We start from the raw sequence: 19,845 nt of genomic DNA on the forward strand, positions 1-19,845 counted from the left end.
CATCTCTACCAAAAAACAAAACAACAACCACCAAAAAACAAAACAACAACCACCAAAAACAAACCAACAACCACCAAAAACCTTAGCCAGGTATGGTGGCTCATGCCCATAGTCCCAGCTACTTGGGAGGCTAAGGTGGAAGAATTACTTCAGCCCAGGAGGTCAAGGCTGCACTCCAGCCCAGGTGACAGAGTGAGACTCTGTCTCAAAAAATAAAATAAAATAATAAAATAAAATGATTGTTTCCAGAGGAGGGAACTGGGAAGGCATTTGGGAAGCAGTGAAATAGAGTAGGAAGCCCCAACTTTGCACTGTAATCCATGTCTTCTTGGAAATTCCTTTTTTTAAAAAAAATCTGAATGCATTCTTTTGATAATAATTGAAAGACAAGTCAGACCAAATCCTTCTACACCTTAGTCTATTTTATTGAATGTGTCACATATATTTTGTTACTTATTATTTTTTGTCCCCACCTTCCACCTCTATTTTGTTAATTATTAAAACCAGGCTGTACTTAACGAAAATGGAACAGAAAGGACAGCATTATTTTATTTCAGGAATCCATCAACATCCTTTGCAGCTACATAGGCAGGAAAATCTAGAATTGTAATTTATATAGAATTTTAAAACTCTTCAATTACAATGGATAGAGGGGAGAAAATACAGCTCAAGAGAGTGTTTGGATATTGCTGGGGCACGAGTTTTTTGCTTATTAATATCATTGGTGCAGGAATTTTTGTGTCCCCCAAAGGTGTGTTGGCATACTCTTGCATGAACGTGGGAGTCTCCCTGTGCGTTTGGGCTGGCTGTGCCATACTGGCCATGACATCAACTCTTTGCTCTGCAGAGATAAGTATAAGCTTCCCATGCAGTGGAGCTCAATACTATTTTCTCAAGAGATACTTTGGCTCCACGGTTGCTTTTTTGAATCTCTGGACATCCTTGTTTTTGGGGTCAGGGGTAGTTGCTGGCCAAGCTCTGCTCCTCGCTGAGTACAGCATTCAGCCTTTTTTTCCCAGCTGCTCTGCCCCAAAGCTGCCTAAGAAATGTCTGGCATTGGCCATGTTGTGGATTGTAGGAATTCTGATTTCTCGTGGTGTGAAAGAAGTGACTTGGCTTCAGATAGCTAGCTCAGTGCTGAAAGTGTCCATACTTAGCTTCATTTCCCTAACTGGAGTAGTGTTCCTGATAAGAGGGAAAAAGGAGAACGTGGAACGGTTTCAGAATGCTTTTGATGCTGAATTTCCAGATATTTCTCACCTTATACAAGCCATCTTCCAAGGATATTTTGCATATTCAGGCGGGGCATGCTTTACGCTTATAGCAGGTAACAATCCATTGAGGAAAAAAATCTAAAATGATGACTTATTGCATACAATATGAAATGCATATCATTTGTTGTATTTTGAGTCTTAAATGATTTAATGTTTCTTTCTTCTTTGTGACTTTCTGAATCAGATCACGCCAGCCTGGCACTTGTTACCTACTCTTAATTGTTTTCCTGTTTATTCTAAGGCACTTATTTGATTGAACGACTTCTCTTTTTCAACTTTCCTTTCTGGGACCACAGATACGGGACTTCTGTGTTAATCTGTTTCATTTCTGTTAATGGATGAATGCTGGGGTTGTGAAAATATTCCCCACCCATGAAACTGTAAATCCAGAAATGATCCAATGCCAGACTATGTTTGTGTTGTAGGTAGGTATGATGCATTGAGGCTCTAAGTATTTTTATTTACTTACTTTTGGAGTTATGTTTTGTATTTTATTATAATTTTTTCCTTTCATTGATGAATGTAATACTACAAATTGATTTTACTTGCACTTGACCATTTTCACATCAAGCATTCTAATTAATAATAAAGCTATAATTTTCATGTGTGCATTATAAAAGCAGTCACCCTACAGCAACCTTGGATGCATTTAAAAGCTAAAATAGGGCTGGGTGTGATGGCTCATGCCTATAATCCCAATGCTTTGAGAGGCCGAAATGGGAGGATTACTTGAGTCTAGGAGTTTGAGACCACCTGGGCAAAATAGTGAGATCCTTCTCCTCAGTTTTTTTTTTTTTTTTTTTTTTGAGACAGAGTTTTCCTCTTGTTGCCCAGGCTAGAGTACAGTGGCATGATTTCAGCTCACTGCAACCTCCTCCTTCTGAGTTCAAGAGATTCTCCTGCCTCAGCCTCCAGAGTAGCTGGAACTACAGGTGTGCACCACTATGCCCGGCTTATTTTTGTATTTTTAGTGGAGACAGGGTTTCACCATGTTGGCCAGGTTGTTCTGGAACACTTGGCCTCATGTGAGCCACATGCCTCTGCCTCCCAAAGTGCTGGGATTACAAGCATGAGCCACTGCACCTGGACACCTCCTCAGATTTCTTAAAAAATTATCTGAGTGTGGAAGTGCACACTTTTAGTCCTAGCTACTTTGAGGCTGAGGTGGGAGGATCGCTTGAGCCCAGGAGTTTGAGGCTGCAGTAAGCTATGATTGCACTACTGCACTCCAGTTTGGGCTACAGAGTGAGACCCTGTCTCAAAAAAAGAAAAATAAATAAATAAGTAATAAATTAGCCAACAATGCAAAGATACTGTAAGCAGGATTATAAGAGCCTGAAAGAGGCTCACTTCCTTCCCCTACCCTCCAGACAAGTAGTCCCTGGACACCCGAAACAGGAACTTCTCCAGCAGTTCAGACCCCTTGTCTGCAATGACAGCACTGGGCAGCTGACTGAAGTGGGTGCCGAAGTGGAACAGCACCTTCTTGGTTCACTCAGGACATCAGAGCAGAACAACAAGTGCTGGATTTTGCCTTGCACTTTTACTGTGCTCTTAAGCATTGTTATTTTTACATATTCAGGGATCACGTACAGGTTTGTTACATAGATTTATTTGTATAATAGTGAGGTCTGGGCTTCTAGTATAGCCATCACCCTGACAGTGAACACTGTACCCAATAGGAAATTTTTCAACCCTTACCCCCCACCCACTCAGCCCACTTTTGGAATCCTCAGTGTCACAATTTCCTCTGTATATCCATATGTACTCACTGTTTAGATCCCATATATAAGTGAGAATATGCAGTATTTGATTTTCTGTTTTTGAATTATTTCTCTTAGGATGATGGTCTCTAGTTGCATCCATGTTGCTGGAAAAGACATGATCTCATTCTTTTTATGGCTGCATAGTATTCCATGGTGTGTATACATCACATTTTTAAAAACTCCAATCATGCCTTGATGGACACTTAGGTTGATTCCATGACTTTGTTATTGCGAACAGTCCTGCAATAAACATGCTAGTGCGGAGGTCTTTTTGATATAACAATTTCTATTCTTGCGGGTAGAGATGCGGTAGTGGAATTGCTGGGTCAAATGGTAGTTCTGTTTTTTGTTCTTTGTAGGTTCTTAAGTATCTTTAAAGAGTAGAGAAGCATAGATATTATAGATTGCTCTGAGGCTATATACCCTTCCCTTCAATATTAGACAGAAGTTTTCATCTTTTCATTTTCAAAGTCGGTCTTTTCCCTTGAATTCTTTGTCTTTTCCCTCCCATCCCCTTAAGGACTTTTCACATTCTTTTATTTCATTTTTTCTCACTTTCAATCTTTTCTAAAAAATCAGTTCTTTTCCTTGTTATTTATATATGTATCAGACTCGTAACTACTGAACAAAACTTTTTCTAATCTCAGGTCCCCCACCACTAATTTATCTATTATTTGTGAAATCACTGGAGTAGCCACTATCTTTTCAAAGACTATTTTTAAAACCCTGTACTGGTGCCCCAAGATGAGTAAGATACAGTCTTTATCAAAGAGGCTTACAGTCTAGTAGGAGAGGCAATACCTAGATTTGGGTCTGCCATTGCCAACTATAGCAAGTACTTTCTCCTTTCTAGCCTCTTTTTTATTATCTGAAAAATGTACATCATGGTTTAAAATCACTATAATTCTGTGCCTTATAAACAAATAATTTGATACAGTATTTAATAGATAGCTGTAACGGAACAATATAATTACCTTGGAAATCAACAGAAAGGTCACTTTTTGCTGTCACTGAGTGGAAAAGTGGCAATTTGAATTGAATCCACAAAATTCCAGAAAAATATGAGTGAAGCCGTGGAGAATAGAAGCATGCAGTGTAGATATAAGACAAGGCATGCAACCTCAGGTGACTACAAAATGGTTTCCATCTGAGAGTCTTGGTATTAGATATGATTATTAAGGCAAGTACATAGAGAGACGAAGGACAAAATACATAGGATTGATTACTAAGGCAAGTACATAGAGAGATGAAGGACAAAATGGCATAGGGTTGGAAGGAGACAGATGACTGGGCAATGCCAACTTTTAAGCAGGAGGTAGAGAAAGAAGATTCAGTGAGGAAGCCAGAGGAGGCTCAGAGTGTTACAGAGGAAAATCGCAGTATGTTTCAAAAAGTGGGGAATAATCTATCTGGTTAAACGCTTCAGAAGTCAAGGAGCATGAGGACTGGTTGGAGCGCCATCATTTACAGTGTAAGAAGTCATTGGTGAATTTTGAACATGAGAGGAAGTCAGTTTGCATTGAGTTAAAAATAAGGTATTGAGAAAAGAAAGCTATGAGGAGATTACTGTTTTGTGTGGCTTGTGATTAAATGGGCCAATTTCAGCAGCTGGCATAACGAGCAAAAGTTTCTCATTGTTTCTTGCTTTCAAGGCTAGAAGCAATATTTCTGGATTTTTATTTGAGCCAGTTTCATTGTATCCCATTGCAGAGATGTTTCATTGTTAGATAATTATTGTCAGCTGAATATATATTTACAGAATTTATTCATACTGACCTATAAACTATTATGGAGTTCCTCACAAGCTGCTAGGGGTGAACAAAAGTTGGAGGAATTTCAGTGTGTGCTGGAGTTGTTAATTTACAAAATAAGTCTTAAGTACATTTAAGTTTTAAGTAACCCTTTTACCTGCAAAATAGTGGTTTGTAGACAGGCGACTTTGCAAGGTGTAGGAATACCCATCTTTAATTTTTTTTAATTTTTTATTTTTTATTTTTTATCGCCCAGGCTGTAGTGCAGCTGTGTAATCATAGTTCACTGCAGCCTTGACCTTCTGGGCTTGATTGATTCTCTCACCTCAGCCTCCTGAGTAGCTGTGACTACAGGCACTCACCATCATGCCCAGCTAATTTTTTGTGTGTGTGGATTTTTAGTAGAGATGAGGTTTTGGCATGTTGCTCAGACTGGCCTTGAACTTCTGGGCTCCAGTGATCCACCTGCCTTGACCTCCCAAATTTGCTGGGTTTACAGACATAAGTCACCACACCCAGCCGGAATACCCATCTTTTAAGTTCAAGAGTCAAGGATATTCGTCGCCTGTCTGGCTATTATAACTTTTTATTATAAATTAAATTGTAATCTCCATCTCCTCTTTACAAATCAAGTACATAATGAGAACAAGTAAAAGGCTCAGAAGAAAGAACAGTTAATCCAAAAAATTGCCCTTTTGTTTGTTCCAAAGCTTTAATAACTATAGTAATTAACAACAACCATTTATTCAGCACTTATTATATGCTAAACACTAGGATTGGAATTTTGTTGTCCCTACAGTTTTCACTATAAGGAGATTGAAACCTTGACAGCCAATACATTGTCCAGATGTCCCACAACTAGTAAGTGGTGCAGGCAGGCTTAAAATTAAAACCTTCTAATTTTTTACCATTCAAGTTCTTAATCAGCTCAGATTAGTGTACCCTATGGGCATTAGATCCAACCCCTGGGCAGACACAGATGGAAGAAATTTGATATAGCCAAATGATAGATATTTATTAGTAAAGGGGATTTGGTTTTAAGTAGCAGAAACCCACACACATTAACTTAAACAATAAAAGGGGAACTTACTGGAAGGATAATGCTATATTTTAAGGAAGATTTGAGCAACCAATCTTAGGAAGCAACAAAAAATAGGGAAGCAGACTGGAAGTGGTGACTCACATTTTTAATCTGCACTTTGGGAGGCCTAGACTGGAGGATTGCTTAAGGCCAGGAGTTCAAGACCAGTCCAGGCAACATAGTGAGACCCTGTCTCTATAAAATAAATAAATAAATATGAAAAAATAGGGAAGGTCTAGAAATTAAAAAAAAGAAACAAACTTTCTCATCTTCCTTTCTTTTTTAACACCATTACGTTGCTTTTCTCTTGACCTTTGGTTCAAATTCTTGAGATAGATTTTCTTGTGTACTGAAAATGATTGGCTTCCAGTGGATCGATGTCTGTTCTTTGTTCCTTACCACTGGGCAGGGCACAGGGTGCCATTGTATATTATGGTTATAGATGACCGTTTCTTCATGCCATAGAGCAATTCTCAGGGTAGGACAAAATTTGGGGAAATGGTGTGATGAATGGAACAATATTTAAAAATAAAACTGTCCTAGAAAGTCCACTCTATATGATGCTAGATTACTTTTTTGGCCTTTTTTTGCACTTAATATTGGCATAAAGGAATGGTCAAGAGCATACAGGGAGAAATAATTTATGTTGGGCTCTTTAACTCCCTTCAATATACAGTATGAGAAATGTATAATAGGAAAATTTTGCTAGCCAGGGAGAGAGTTACCTCTCCTAGTTTCCCACAAGTAATTATTTTCCTGAGATCTGAAGGAAGGGTAGGGGTCAACTAGGCAACTAGAAAAGAACATTCCGCATAAGAGAATAGACCTATGGCAAGAAGGGATAGGACATTGTTGAGGAACTGCAAAGGCCAGTCTGTCTATATCTGTCTATATATAAAACACAGATAGGAAGAGAAACTATCACATTGTCACATAATATATCTCCATAGCACCTTCTTTTCATATAGACACTTACCATAGTCACTATTATTTTAACCCTTTATTTATGCAATTATTTAACTCATGTGTAGCTCTTCTTCTTGAGGTCAAATTTCATGTAGTTTCTGCTCACCATTGTATTCCCACTATCCAAACTCAGTGCCTAGGCCTTAATAGATGAGGCTAAACACATAAGTGGGCTTCAAATGGTACAGGATTTATGGGCTCTGATTTCATTTTTCATTTTTAGTCTTTCTTCAAAAATTTTACCATCTATGGAGAAAATGAAGCATATTTCATATTTTTCTTCATTTAACTATATTAGGCAGCTTGGTGTGTAGCAGTCCACCAGTGTGTGTGCTTGTGTGTGTGTGTGTGTGTGCATTTTAGTGTATGTGTAGTGGTAGTGGCTGAATGAATAGGAAGAGCCTAGCCCAATTCTTGACACATGGAGCGATGTTGGTGGGAATGTAAATTAGTATAATGTCTATGGGAAACAGTATGGAGATTTCTCAAAGAATTAAAAATAGAACTACAATTTGATCCAGCAATCCTACTACTGGGTATCTCCCCAAAAGAAAATAAATCAATAGGATATCTGCATTCATGTTTATCACAACACTAGTGTGTGTGTGTGTGTGTGTGTGTGTGTGTATGTACACCACAGAATACTACAGAGCCATAAAAAAGAATGAAATCATGTCTTTTTCAGCAACACGAATGCAGCTGGAGACCATCATCCTAAGTGAAATAACTCAAAAATAGAAAGAGAAATATTATACCTTCTCACTCATAATTAACTACAAAATGTGTACTTATGGATGTAGAGAGTAAAATGATGAACCACAGAGACTTGGAAGGGAGAGGGAGTAGACAGGTGGATGATGAAAAATTACTTAATAGGTACAATGTATGTTATTCAGGTGATGGATGCACTAAAACCCTGACTTGACCACCACACAATCTATCCATGTAATAAAATCATGCTTGTACCCCATTAATTTATACAAATACAAAAATAATAATCTAAAAATAATGAATTTTAGAAATAATGTTTACCAATTACGGTTGTGTCCTCTTTTGTGTTATAGGGGAGCTGAAGAAACCCAGAACAACAATTCCCAAATGCATATTTACTGCGTTACCTCTGGTGACTGTAGTTTACTTACTGGTTAACATTTCCTATCTGACTGTTCTGACACCCAGGGAAATTCTCTCTTCAGGTTTGTATGCAAATGGCTAAAACAATAAATAAAGCGCTGGTCCTTTCAACATAACTATCATTTCACCAGTCAGGACCACTGTTTACTGTTCATTATTCTATATATAGAATCAACTTATAACTTTCTAAAATAACAGAGGGCCAAAGTGAATGATTTGTCTTAGAAAGGAGATTCATCTTTAAGCACGGTTACGCCTTTTCTAATAATATGGAAAGACGTATATAATGTTGATGTATGGTGTAGATCAGATTCAAAATATTGGTATTCCTTTCATGATCTCATCTCAACAGAGTGACACTGTGTAATCACTGTTTACATCTATTTTAAAACTTTTAAACTGTTTGAGTCTCAATGTTTTTCTAGGTGTCACAAAAAATGATCAATTTGAAATGGAGAATATGGCGGTTAAAAGAGTAGATGCTAATGTTCAATTGATGCATATAATTAATATTGATGTTAAAACAATACGGTTTACCATGAACAACTCTAAAATTTATGGTGGCAAAGGGTGCTGAACATATTGGAAATCTGACCAAAAAATAGCTATATTAGAGACCAAATTGTAGAATAAAGAATAAAAGAATGAGAAAAATTTAAATAAATATACATTGAAAAATGAGTAACAGATTCAAGGAATAAAAGGAAATTTGGAAAGAAATGAGAAACAGGGAAAGTGGAAGACTAGTAATTTCCTCAAGCCAGCATTATACCACCTCACGAGATAAACCTATCACCCCATACCTTTAGGACTAATCTCTTTTGAGCAGCTATTATTGTTTTGGTGAATCTTTGAGGCATGGAGGCAAACCTAAGGGAGATTTTGATATAAAATTCTGGTAAACTTTGCCTCAATTCTTATGTTACTGCCCTGCAGGGTGCTGCCATATGGTATCAGTGCTGATTCATAATGGTCTAGGTATCTTAGGGACCTATAAACTAGATGAATCAAGCTTCTGAGTGTCTGTGGGAACAAGCCAAATGCAAATTCAGATCAGAACAAGCAGTGATTTATTAACTACCTTGATTATGTAAAGAATAAATTTACAAAGTTAATTGTGGGTGTGGTTGGGGCTGCTGGTCAGCTAGCACCGTTGTTACGGTTCATTGAAGCTGGCATCTGATATGACTACCAGTGCTCTGTCCATACGGATTGTTAAAAAGTCATGAATATCTCCTTTGGTGTCATAATGGTTATAGCAATTTTGTAGGTGGCACAAAGGTTTTGGCATGTGTGGAAGACTCATGAAGTGTTTTGACCATCATCACTTGTAATTTGGCTACAATGCTTACTTTTTTAGGCGTATCATCTTTAGACTTTTTGTTTAAATTCTAAATTAATGTTTTTGAGTCCAAATAGCTGCATGTTTATTGTACAAGAAATTTAAATTAAGAAAATAATCAGTCATACATGAAAAAATGTATGTATAGGTATAGTAATCATAGCTTTATGTATGATAGCAAAAAATTAAAAACCATAAAAATATCCAATAAGCTTGAAACAAATAAAAAATTTATGGGAAATCTATATAATAGAACATTTTGTGATTTGTAAAAGATGATATTGTTGATGGATACTTGAAGAAAAGGGACAATGTTTATAATTCAATAATAAGGAAAAAGTCAGGATGTATATAATGATATACAACAGTAAATAAGTAGTTAACAATGGTGATCAATGGGAATGATATTGTATGTGATTTTTACTTTATTGTTTGCACTGAATATTTTAAATTTTCTTTAAAGTGCAAAATTTATATAATAAAAAACAGGTTTTTTTTGTTTGTTTTTTGTTTGTTTGTTTTCTTTTTTTTTTTTTTTTTTTTGAGACAGAGTCTTGCTCTGTTGCCTAGGCTGGAGTGCAGTGGCACAATCTCGCTCACTGCAACCTCCGCCTCCCAGGTTCAAGCGCTTCTTGTGCCTCAGCCTTTTGAGTAGCTGGGATTACAGTCATGGGCCACCACACCTGGCTAATTTTTGTATTTTTAGTAGAGATAAGGTTTTGTCATGTTGGCCAGGCTGGTCTGACCTCAAGTGATTCTCTCTCTTGGCCTCTCAAAGTGCTGGGATTACAGACATGAGCCACAAGGCCCAAATATAGGTTCTTAAATTAAGAAATTTTAACGATTAAGGGATGCATTTTTTCAATCAAACAGGTGTATGTAAAAAATACGAAAAATTTCCAGATGAATATAGACTATCTATGATGTGGCATGAATTGGATGCTACATTTTATTTAAGGAACATTGAAAGAACTACACCAGGCTGTGACAAAATTAGATTCTAATATTTGTGGTTTAGATAAAAAAAGAAACAATGGTATTAATTATGTAATGTTTTTGTCTGTGTCCGTGTCAGAGCTCTGACTTGTTTCTTCACCTATTTTTCTCTTAGGAAAAAAAATAGCCTTTATTATCAATAAGTTTCATAACTGAGAAGGGAAGGGTGTTCTTCTAGAACAAGTTGTATGGAAATGCCTTAGTGAGGAGCCCTGTCCCAGCTTTGAAAACTGAGGATTTCATTGTTCCTAAAGTCCTGCCACACACTGCTGACAGGGGTGCTCACATTTGGTTTTCTTGAGAATTCCATGCCATATTTAAAACTAGAGAAAACTGGCATAGGATAAGATAATCTAAAACAGTAAATACATTTTATGGAAGCAGAAGCTGAGGTTTCCCTGTCCAGATGAAGCCTAAAAGTAGCTGGTCCCAAGTACCCAGATATGGTTAAGAATTTTGAAAAGATAGCCAGTGATAGGCAATAAATAAATAAATACATAAATTAAAAATAATAATAAAAGAATTTCGAAGAGAAAGTGAGAATTTTAGAATCGTTTATTGGTAAATTGATGCAATTATTTTCAGAGGGCAATTTTGTAATATCATCCTTATTTTAAAATGTATATACCTTTGGACTCACAAGTCCCACTTCTAAGAATTTACTCTAAGGAGACTTGAACAACTATCAAGAATAGGAGGCATGAGTGTTTTCATTAAACCCCTTTTATATTAGCAAGCAATTGAAAATAAACTACAAATAAAACAATATGGAATGGGTAGATAAACTCATTGACAGTTATATAATGGAATATTGAGAATTTGCTAGAATAATTAGATGCATGCAAATGTACTAATAAGAGCAAGATGAAAGTGCAAAAGCAAGCCTAAGTGAGCATACACATACATGCACACTCATATACAACCCTAATAGATGTTTATACATTCATATAAAATTTCTAGAAGAGGATCCAAACAGCTGTTAATGATGGTTACATTTGCTCCGCATGAATGGGAGGCTGGCGAGGAGAGGGACATTTACTTTTCACTTCATGTGCTTCAGTGCCATTTATTTTACTTTTCACCCAAAACATACACGAAATAATTTTTAAAAGAAAAGAAACAACATGTGGAAAGAATAACAAAGAAAAAACATCCCTTGTGGCATAGAGCTAAAGATGATGTAGAAAGATGTATAGTTTTTGCCAGCCAGCACTGACAGAGCTGCACCTGATCCTCCTCCAGTTATAACTAACCACGTCTGTAGAATGCACACTGGGAAACTGAAGGGGAATTTCCTTTGCATTACTGGAAAGAAATATTCTGGAAATGTGACTGAAAATGTGGAATTTGTGGAGGTATGGGTGTCCAGGAGAAACAACCAACAATATCTTCCTGAGAAGAACAATAAATGAGACAGGAGATATTTTGAAGGAAGATCCAAAGTTGTAGAATAGCACTAAGGAAAAAAGTGAAATGGCAGTTGAGGTTATTTAAAAAAGGTTACAAAAAATAAGTATCTTTAAGAACAAGAGCTATTAATGATATTTTAATTTTGTCACATTTGGGAAGTCCTACCTTGTGTTCTAAGCCAGTATGTTGATGTCCCAAAAGTACCCCTGGAAACCGACCTTGGCACAAGAGCATAGGCTCCAAGGACACCTGCCCCCAGGGACCTCAGGCCCCATTGTGCTCATTCCATTGAAAAACTGAGAATTTGTTTCTCTCTGACTGAGTGATCTGTCCTAGCATATATCCACATAATATGAACTGAATCAAGTGGGTTCTCACAAACAATGGATGCTTTTCTTCACAGTTGTGTTTTTTTCCTGTGGACTTATATTAAATTAGTACTCATAAGATCCTTTATCTTTAAGCAAAAAAAAAAAAAAAGAATATTCTCTAATGGTTAGTTTCTTAATCTTAGTACCATGAACATTTTATACTATATAATTTTTTGTTGTAGAGAATTGTCCTGTGCATTATAGGATGTTTAGCAACATCCTTGGCCTCTACTCACTAGATACCAGCAGCAACCTCCTACCTCCCCAGTTGTGACAGCCAAAAAAGTCCCCAGATATTGCCAAATGACCCTGAGGAGTAAATTCAACTCCAATTGAGAACTACTGGTCTATAGAAAAGTCCCAAATGTCATACATATTTTTAATGGTGTGTAACTTATTTTCTTCATCTACATGGTTCCTTTTTCTGTTAAGTATTTCAAATTGCACCATGATGTGATAAAGTCTTATTCTGGTGTCAGTAGTGCTGCACTGTGCTTTTTGGACTCTGAATGTAACTACAAGACTCTATAAACTAGTTTTAGAAAAGAAGCATGGATTCAATCATCCATGCAACAAAATCAATTTATTTCACAAGTGTTTATTGAAGGCCTACTGTATGTCTGTCACAGAGTGATCCACTAGTTTTATAGAAAATAAATGGATTATTCTTGCCCTCAAAAACATTCTTGGTCTATTGGGGAAGACATATAATATGATAACCATTTACAATACAGTGTGATGGGATCAAATAGACACATTTATAAGGTGTTATGTAGGTGCAACTAAGGAAATAAACAATAAAATTGAGCAAATTAAATGTTATTAATTACTTAAGTTTCTGTTCTTATTTTAAAATAATATTAAAAGGTTTATCATTAGTATTTTTTTAACACATTTTCTTTTGTATATTTTTGTTTTTCTGCAGATGCTGTAGCTATCACATGGGCTGATCGAGTTTTTCCCTCATTAGCATGGATTATGCCTTTTGCTATTTCTACCTCATTATTTAGCAACCTTCTGATTTCTATATTTAAATCATCGAGACCAATATATCTTGCAAGCCAAGAGGGCCAGCTGCCTTTGCTATTTAATACACTTAATAGTCACTCCTCTCCATTTACAGCTGTACTACTACTTGTCACTTTGGGATCCCTTGCAATTATCTTAACAAGTCTAATTGATTTGATAAACTATATTTTTTTCACGGGTTCATTATGGTCTATATTATTAATGATAGGACTACTAAGGCGGAGATACCAGGAACCCAATCTGTCTATACCTTATAAGGTAAAATTGGATTTCTAATTCTTTTCTGTGTGAAATAACAGATATTGAGTATAACTGTATTTAAGATTATAATCAGAGCATCTATAAGTAGATCTTCTGAATACTCAGTTACTGTGAAACACATAAGAATAATCTAGTCTTGGTTTTAATTTTCATTTTAATTGGCTAGGTTACACAATGTAAAAATCTCTTAGATTCCATTTAATGGTTTATTAGAGAGAAAAATAGTTCTCTGGGTGTTTGGGCAGATCGTTATGAGTCTTTTGACCAGATGTTATTTTGTCTACTTATGTAACTAGTTATGCATATGAATGTCTTCACAGTCAGGGTCAGATTTAGCAGATGGGAAACAGAAGAGGCAAGGTGAGGTCACAAGTGATAACATCCACTGTTCTGAAACATCAATTTACTTTGTTGGCAAGTTTCATCTTTTCAACTTTACTTATTTTAAACTGACTTTCAGTCTGGATGAAAAAAACTTTTCACAGGAGAGGAGACAACCACTTAATTGTAGAAAATGAAAGAAGCAGCAAAACTTGGTAGCATAAGAATGTTATTGGAGAAAGATGACCCTGACGCTCTGATTATCAGAATAATAAAATAATCTTGGTTGCCTAGGTAGGATGTTCAAAGCTTTGCTTGGATGATCACCTTTAATCCTCTTAGTAATAAAAAGGTGGATTCAATTGTTATTTCCATTTTACAGATAAGAAAACAGATTTAGAAACGTTAAGTCACTTGCCCAAGCTCACACAGCATGGATTAGAGCCAAGATTCAAATCTAGGCAGTCTTTTTGGAGTGTTTGACGCTCACTAAATACAAAATATAAGAAAGAAATGTTGAGAGAAAGAAAGCAATGTTCTCATCACCAACTATGGTTGATTTATGTCCTTCCTTTCCAGTCTTCTTTCCAACTTCTTCCATCCAGTCATCTCTTAATCGTTGTGTGTTTCAGTATTAGTTGTCAAGAAGCAACTATATTTTAAGCACCTTGCTAGGTACGCTGAGTAGAAAAAGAATTAAGACTTGGCTCCTGCTTTTAGGCAGGTTATAATCTATCTGGACAGTCATGTACACCAAAAGTCATGGTGTGATGATTGCTACCTAGTGGTCTGCAGAGGATGCTCAGAGAACACACAGGGAGAGAGATCTAATCTAGAGCAGGGCTGATGGCCATAGTCCCCCTTGGAGGTGCCTCCCTGACATCTGCTTTCTGTATAGTTTCACATGCTGCATCTTTTTAATATGTCTTTTGCTGTCTTCTGATCCACACTTTTGTTAGATCACTGACCCCAATAAATACAACTATAAAGAAGTTATGAACTGGAGGATAAATTTGTTATACACAAATAACAGTGTAAGATAATCATTAAGAGCTTTGGACTCAAGCCCAGTTGCTTGGCTAGTAGCTGAGTTTAGTCTTGTTATTGAACCTCTGAACCTCAGTTTCTTCAGATCTAAAATGGGAAAAAATAATACCTACCTCCTATTTACGTTGGAGGTATTAAGTAAGCTAAGGCATGCGAACAATCCAAGGTCTGACATTGATGGCTATTATTGCTTATATTATTATTCAACTTCCATTTGCATCAGAAAGGATGGCAAGGGCAGCCTTAAGTACAAGTGGCTGAAATTTTTCTTGTATGCCCCCAGGAGTGCTCTTTTCTTTTCTCTCAGTTATTTGATAACTGATACTGAGCCATGAGATGATAAAGTACCTTTTTCAGGGATGCTTTATAAACTAAGAAGAGATTCTTTGTTTTTTCTTTTTTTTTGAGACAGAGTCTCACTCTTGTCGTCCAGGCTGGAGAAGCTGGAGTGCAGTGGCATGATCTTGGCTCACTGCAACCTCCGCCTCCCAGGTTCAAGAGATTCTCCTGCCTCAGTCTCCCAAGTAACTGGGATTACAGGTGCCCGCCACCACACCCAGCTAATTTTTGTATTTTTAGTAGAGACGGTGTTTCACCATGTTGCCCAGGCTGATCTCGATCTCCTGATCTCATGATCCACCTGCCTTGACCTCACAAAGTGCTGGGATTATAGGCGTGAGCAACTGTGGCCCGGCCAAGAAGACATTCTCAATGATTAAATCCCAACAAATGATCCTCTAATTAAAGGGTTTTGTTTAATAAATTATGACTAGCTGTGTAATATATATCTTTGGGGAATATAGATTCATATCAGTTACATCTTATATCGATTTTCTCCCTAGATTGGGTAATATTGTAGAGAACTCTTACAATTCTAACACAAAGCAGGTACCAGGGACTGGTCTTTAAGGCTTTTGGCAAAGCAAAAACAAAACATAAAACAGGGAAAATTGTTTTAGCTAAAATTTTTGTCTTGCTTTTTTTTTTAATATGCTGAGCCTATAAAGTTACAACATTTACCTGTCAGTATTTACCTGTGTAACAGAGAGTCTGAGGATAGTCTTTCTGTTTTGTCATGAATTTCTTACTGCCTTGAGATATTTTCCAGAGAAGATTGTTGTTACTTACACTGGGCCTTAGAAACTCCCTCTTAACAGATTCATGGTACCCGGATCAGTAGATAGTGATCTTATCAGCAAATGGTTCTAGTTATTTTCATTCATGAACAGTCAAATGCTAGATGCCCATTCCCTCCAGCCTGACAATGGCAGTCTTCAACATCTCCTTTCACTCAGGCATTTATCTCACTTCTAAGCCAGGTTTATTCAACTTTACAGCTAATTTAGCCTGTTTTCCTTAATTAGTTTGTATCTTTGCATTTTTATTTATATAAATATGCAGGTATCATTCATGGATGTTCGTATCTAATATTTTTTCAAACTTTGCTCTTTTCAGGTGTTTTTGCCATTTCCATTAGCAACAATAGTCATCGACGTGGGCTTGGTTGTGATACCATTGGTAAAGTCTCCAAATGTGCATTATGTCTACGTGCTTCTGTTAGTTCTCAGCGGATTACTATTTTACATACCTTTAATACATTTTAAAATAAGATTGGCTTGGTTTGAGAAGATGACTTGCTATTTACAATTACTATTTAATATTTGCCTCCCTGATGTGTCTGAAGAACAGATGTCAGAAGCGCAAACTCTTAAAAACATAGCCTTCTAAAAAACATATATCAGATTCCAAATCAAGGTTAAACATATGATAGAACATTCATGGTGAAATTCCTATAGTAACTATTTTTTTCTCAAATGAAATAAGTAATATATACAAAAGTGCCTAAGACAGTACCTGGCTTCAGAGTCACTAAGAAATTGTTATGCATAACTAAAGCTCTGCTTTGCATGGTAAAAAATTTAAGTCCTGGTTTGCACAGCTTGATAGAGTGATTATACATCTCCCATTCTCTCACTTTTTTTTTCTGTATCCCACCCCTTTTCTACTGAATTTGTGGGGATCCTATAATAAAAGTGAATGACTAAAAATTTTAAAAGCATTCCTTCTCTTCATCTTTCCTGAGTCCTTTTTTTTTGTGAGGCGGGTGGGGTCGGGAAGGATGCTGATTTGAAAATGAAAAGAATAATTCCATTTTTCCAGTTGGCTTTTCCCTTCTAGAATGTACCACTTTTTTTTTTTTTTCTTTTTGAGATGGAGTCTCACTCTGTCGCCTAGGCTGGGGTGCAGTGGCATGATCTCAGCTTACTGCAAGCTCCGCCTCCTGTGTTCATGCCATTCTCCTGCCCCAGCCTCCCGAGCAGCTGGGACTACAGGCACCCACCACCACGTCCGGCTAATTTTTTGTATTTTTAGTAGAGACGGGGTTTCACCGTGTTAGCTGGGATGGTCTCGATCTCCTGACCTCGTGATCCACCCGCCTTGTCCTCCCAAAGTGCTAGGATTACAGGCATGATCCACCGCGTCTGGCTGAGATTAAAATTTAAATAGTTGGATTTTGAGTAAAGCACATTGCCTTCCTATTGTGAGTGGGCCTCATCCAATAAGTTGAAGTGCTTGATAGAAAAAAGACTGACTTCCCCAAGAGGCAATTCTGTCAGCAGATGGCCTTCGGACTTGAATTGCGACATCAGCTCTTCCATGGGTCTCTAGCCTGTCAGGCCACCAGGCCACATTACAGATTTTGGACTTGCCAGCCTCCAGCCTCCATGATTCTGTGAGCCAAGCCAATTCCTTAAAAATAAATTCTCTCTGTCTCTTTTGCTGTCCCTCTCTCTCTTTCTCCACATGCACATCCATGGGTCTGTTTCTTTGGAGAAGCCAATAACATATTTAAGTTAGCATGGTAGATAATCTATTTATAGCATGCTACTTATTTATTCCTAAGGCAGTTGCCTTATATGGGCCTCATGGTTCAACATTCCCTTTACATAAACTTCCACTACACTTAGACAACTGCCCAATTCCTCTTCCTATGAGCTTTCAACACAGTATGTGACAAAATACTTCCTGAGCTTAGTTTCATAGACATCATCCACATTTTATAAATTCAGGAGCAGAGCTTCAGATTCTGGAGACCTGGAAGATATTTAAATTACAAGTGAGAAGAACTAATGATTTGACTGACATTAGATTTAGAAGAAATCTTAAATGTTTACAGCAGCCCCACAAAGTAACTTGCTCATTTATGTTTGTATACTCCCAGGGATGGAGGAATCACTACTTGCTAAAGATGCTGGTCCTATCTTTGGACAGCTTTGCTTTCCAAAAGCTTTTCCTAATAATATGAAGCTGCAATGTAATTTCTGTCTATTGGATAAGTCTAATCATCTTTCACATGATATCCTTTTAGATATTTGATGATAACCATTTTGTGGCTCTGTGCCTTCTCCAGATCAAAACCCCCCAGTAGTCCAAAGTTGCCGCTTTTGAAAACCTTGACCCCTCTACACCTTGCCAGGCCCTTTTTAATGTAAAGATGTCTTAAATTTTTATGCCGTAAACAATGTAGTCTTTCTGAACGTGGTCTGACTATGGCAGAGCAAAGTGGAGCTATCGTTCCCCTTTTTTTAAATATTCTAGTTTTGTTCACTGTTTTGGCACAACTATACACTTAAACCTCCTACATCTTTCATGTAAGTCATGGCTGAGACATGCCTATTCTAAGACTGTGTGGGACATTACGTCGGCAAGTCTAATAGGTCAATACGATTTCTCAGGGAAACTTTTGTTCCACAGCAAGATAACAAGAAATTGTCTGATGGTAGCAAGAGAGGGGTTATAAAATTTCAGGACTTCAAGGAAAGTTGCAACATGAATTTCATTATAGTTTTTATATTTTATATTATTTTTGGAAATAAGGCCTTACAAAATATTTGTGTAGTAAATTTTCTGCTTGGCAATTCCTTTTGTTCTACTCAGGACCACCTGAGTAGGAAGGAATTCATCTTCCTGCTATGTTTCCTTTAAGAAGAGTCTATTTTGAAGCCATGTATCAAGAATTCCTGGCTGGGTGTGGTGGCTCACACCTGTAATCCCATCACTTTGGGAGGCTGAGGTGGGTGGATCACGAGGTCAAGAGATCAAGACCATCCTGGCCAACATGGTGAAACCTCGTCTCTACTAAAAATACAAAAATTAGCTAGGTGTGGGTGCAGGCACCTGTAGTCCCAGCTACTTGGGAGGCTGAGGCAGGAGAATCACTTGAACTGAGAGGTGGAGGTTGCAATGAGCCGAGATCACACCACTGCACACCAGCCTGGCAACAGAGCGAGACTCTGTTTAAAAAAAGCAAAAAACAAAACAAAAATTCCTTTGATGACGTCAGGCAAGGACTTATTTGCTATACTCTCTGAATTGAGGCTAATGGAACTTAACTATCTGACACAGGTGTGCTGTGAAGATTAATGAGTTGTGTGTGACATACTTTGAAGTTGAACAGTAATCGCTTTCTTATTGTACATATAGGGCCTCCAAGGTGTTATCTCTTGTTTGTATCATGAAATTTGCAAAGCAGACACTACCTGAGAAGCTTCTACCTCCTCTCTATTCAAAATAGGTTTATTTTTATTATTCTATTTTTTTATTGAGACGGAGTCTCAGTCATCCAGGCTGGAGTCCATTGGCACGATCTTTGCTCACTGCAACCTTGGCCTCCCAGGCTCAAGTGATCCTCCCACTTCAGCCTCTTAAGTAGCTGGGACTACAGATGCATGCCACCAAGCTTGCCTAATTTTTTTGTATTTTTGGTAGAGACGGAGTTCCTCCATGTTGCCCAGGCTGATCTTGAACTCCTGAGTTCAAGCCATCAGCCTGCCTTCACCTCTCAAAGAGCTAGGATTATAGGCATGAGCCATTGAGCCCAGCCCAGAACATGTTTAAATAGCTTTGTGAGGTTGTATTCATTTCCTAGAGATGCCATGACAAATTACCACAAATTCAACTGGCTTAAAATAACAGAAATTTGTTCTCTTGCAGGAGGTCAGAAGTCCAAAATCATCCTAAGCAAGAACAGAAAACCAAACACCATATGTTCTCACTTATAAATGGGAGCTAAACTTTGGGTGCTTGTGGACAGA

General features: G+C 37.3%; 1 protein-coding gene across 2 annotated transcripts; it reads left to right on the forward strand.

Annotated features, from left to right (window-relative positions):
- The first annotated feature begins 539 nt into the window (after nt 1–539).
- On the forward strand, nt 540–16,802 carry SLC7A13 (solute carrier family 7 member 13). Of its 2 annotated transcripts, XM_004090746.3 has the most exons (5): nt 546–1,300; nt 7,903–8,034; nt 13,017–13,378; nt 15,162–15,289; nt 16,205–16,459. In XM_004090746.3, the coding sequence occupies exons 1-5, from the start codon at nt 643–645 to the stop codon at nt 16,224–16,226; spliced, it is 1,302 nt and encodes a 433-aa protein (XP_004090794.1). In that variant the 5' UTR covers nt 546–642; the 3' UTR covers nt 16,227–16,459. The 2 variants fall into 2 exon arrangements, with proteins under 2 accessions (XP_003268314.1, XP_004090794.1); XM_003268266.4 differs by lacking the exon at nt 15,162–15,289 and having other exon boundaries at nt 540–1,327; nt 16,205–16,802.
- The last annotated feature ends 3,043 nt before the right edge of the window (nt 16,803–19,845 follow it).

The sequence above is a fragment of the Nomascus leucogenys genome, chromosome 16, assembly GCF_006542625.1.
Source record: "Nomascus leucogenys isolate Asia chromosome 16, Asia_NLE_v1, whole genome shotgun sequence".
NCBI classification, from domain to species: domain Eukaryota; kingdom Metazoa; phylum Chordata; class Mammalia; order Primates; family Hylobatidae; genus Nomascus; species Nomascus leucogenys.

Bases quoted from the DNA above. Each gene is read 5' to 3' on its own strand.
- SLC7A13 (XM_003268266.4), top strand. From the start codon at position 643: ATGGATAGAGGGGAGAAAATACAGCTCAAGAGAGTGTTTGGATATTGC. The intron at 1,328-7,902 runs GTAACAATCCAT...TTTGTGTTATAG, and splicing joins ATGCTTTACGCTTATAGCAG to GGGAGCTGAAGAAACCCAGA. The intron at 13,379-16,204 runs GTAAAATTGGAT...TGCTCTTTTCAG, and splicing joins ATCTGTCTATACCTTATAAG to GTGTTTTTGCCATTTCCATT.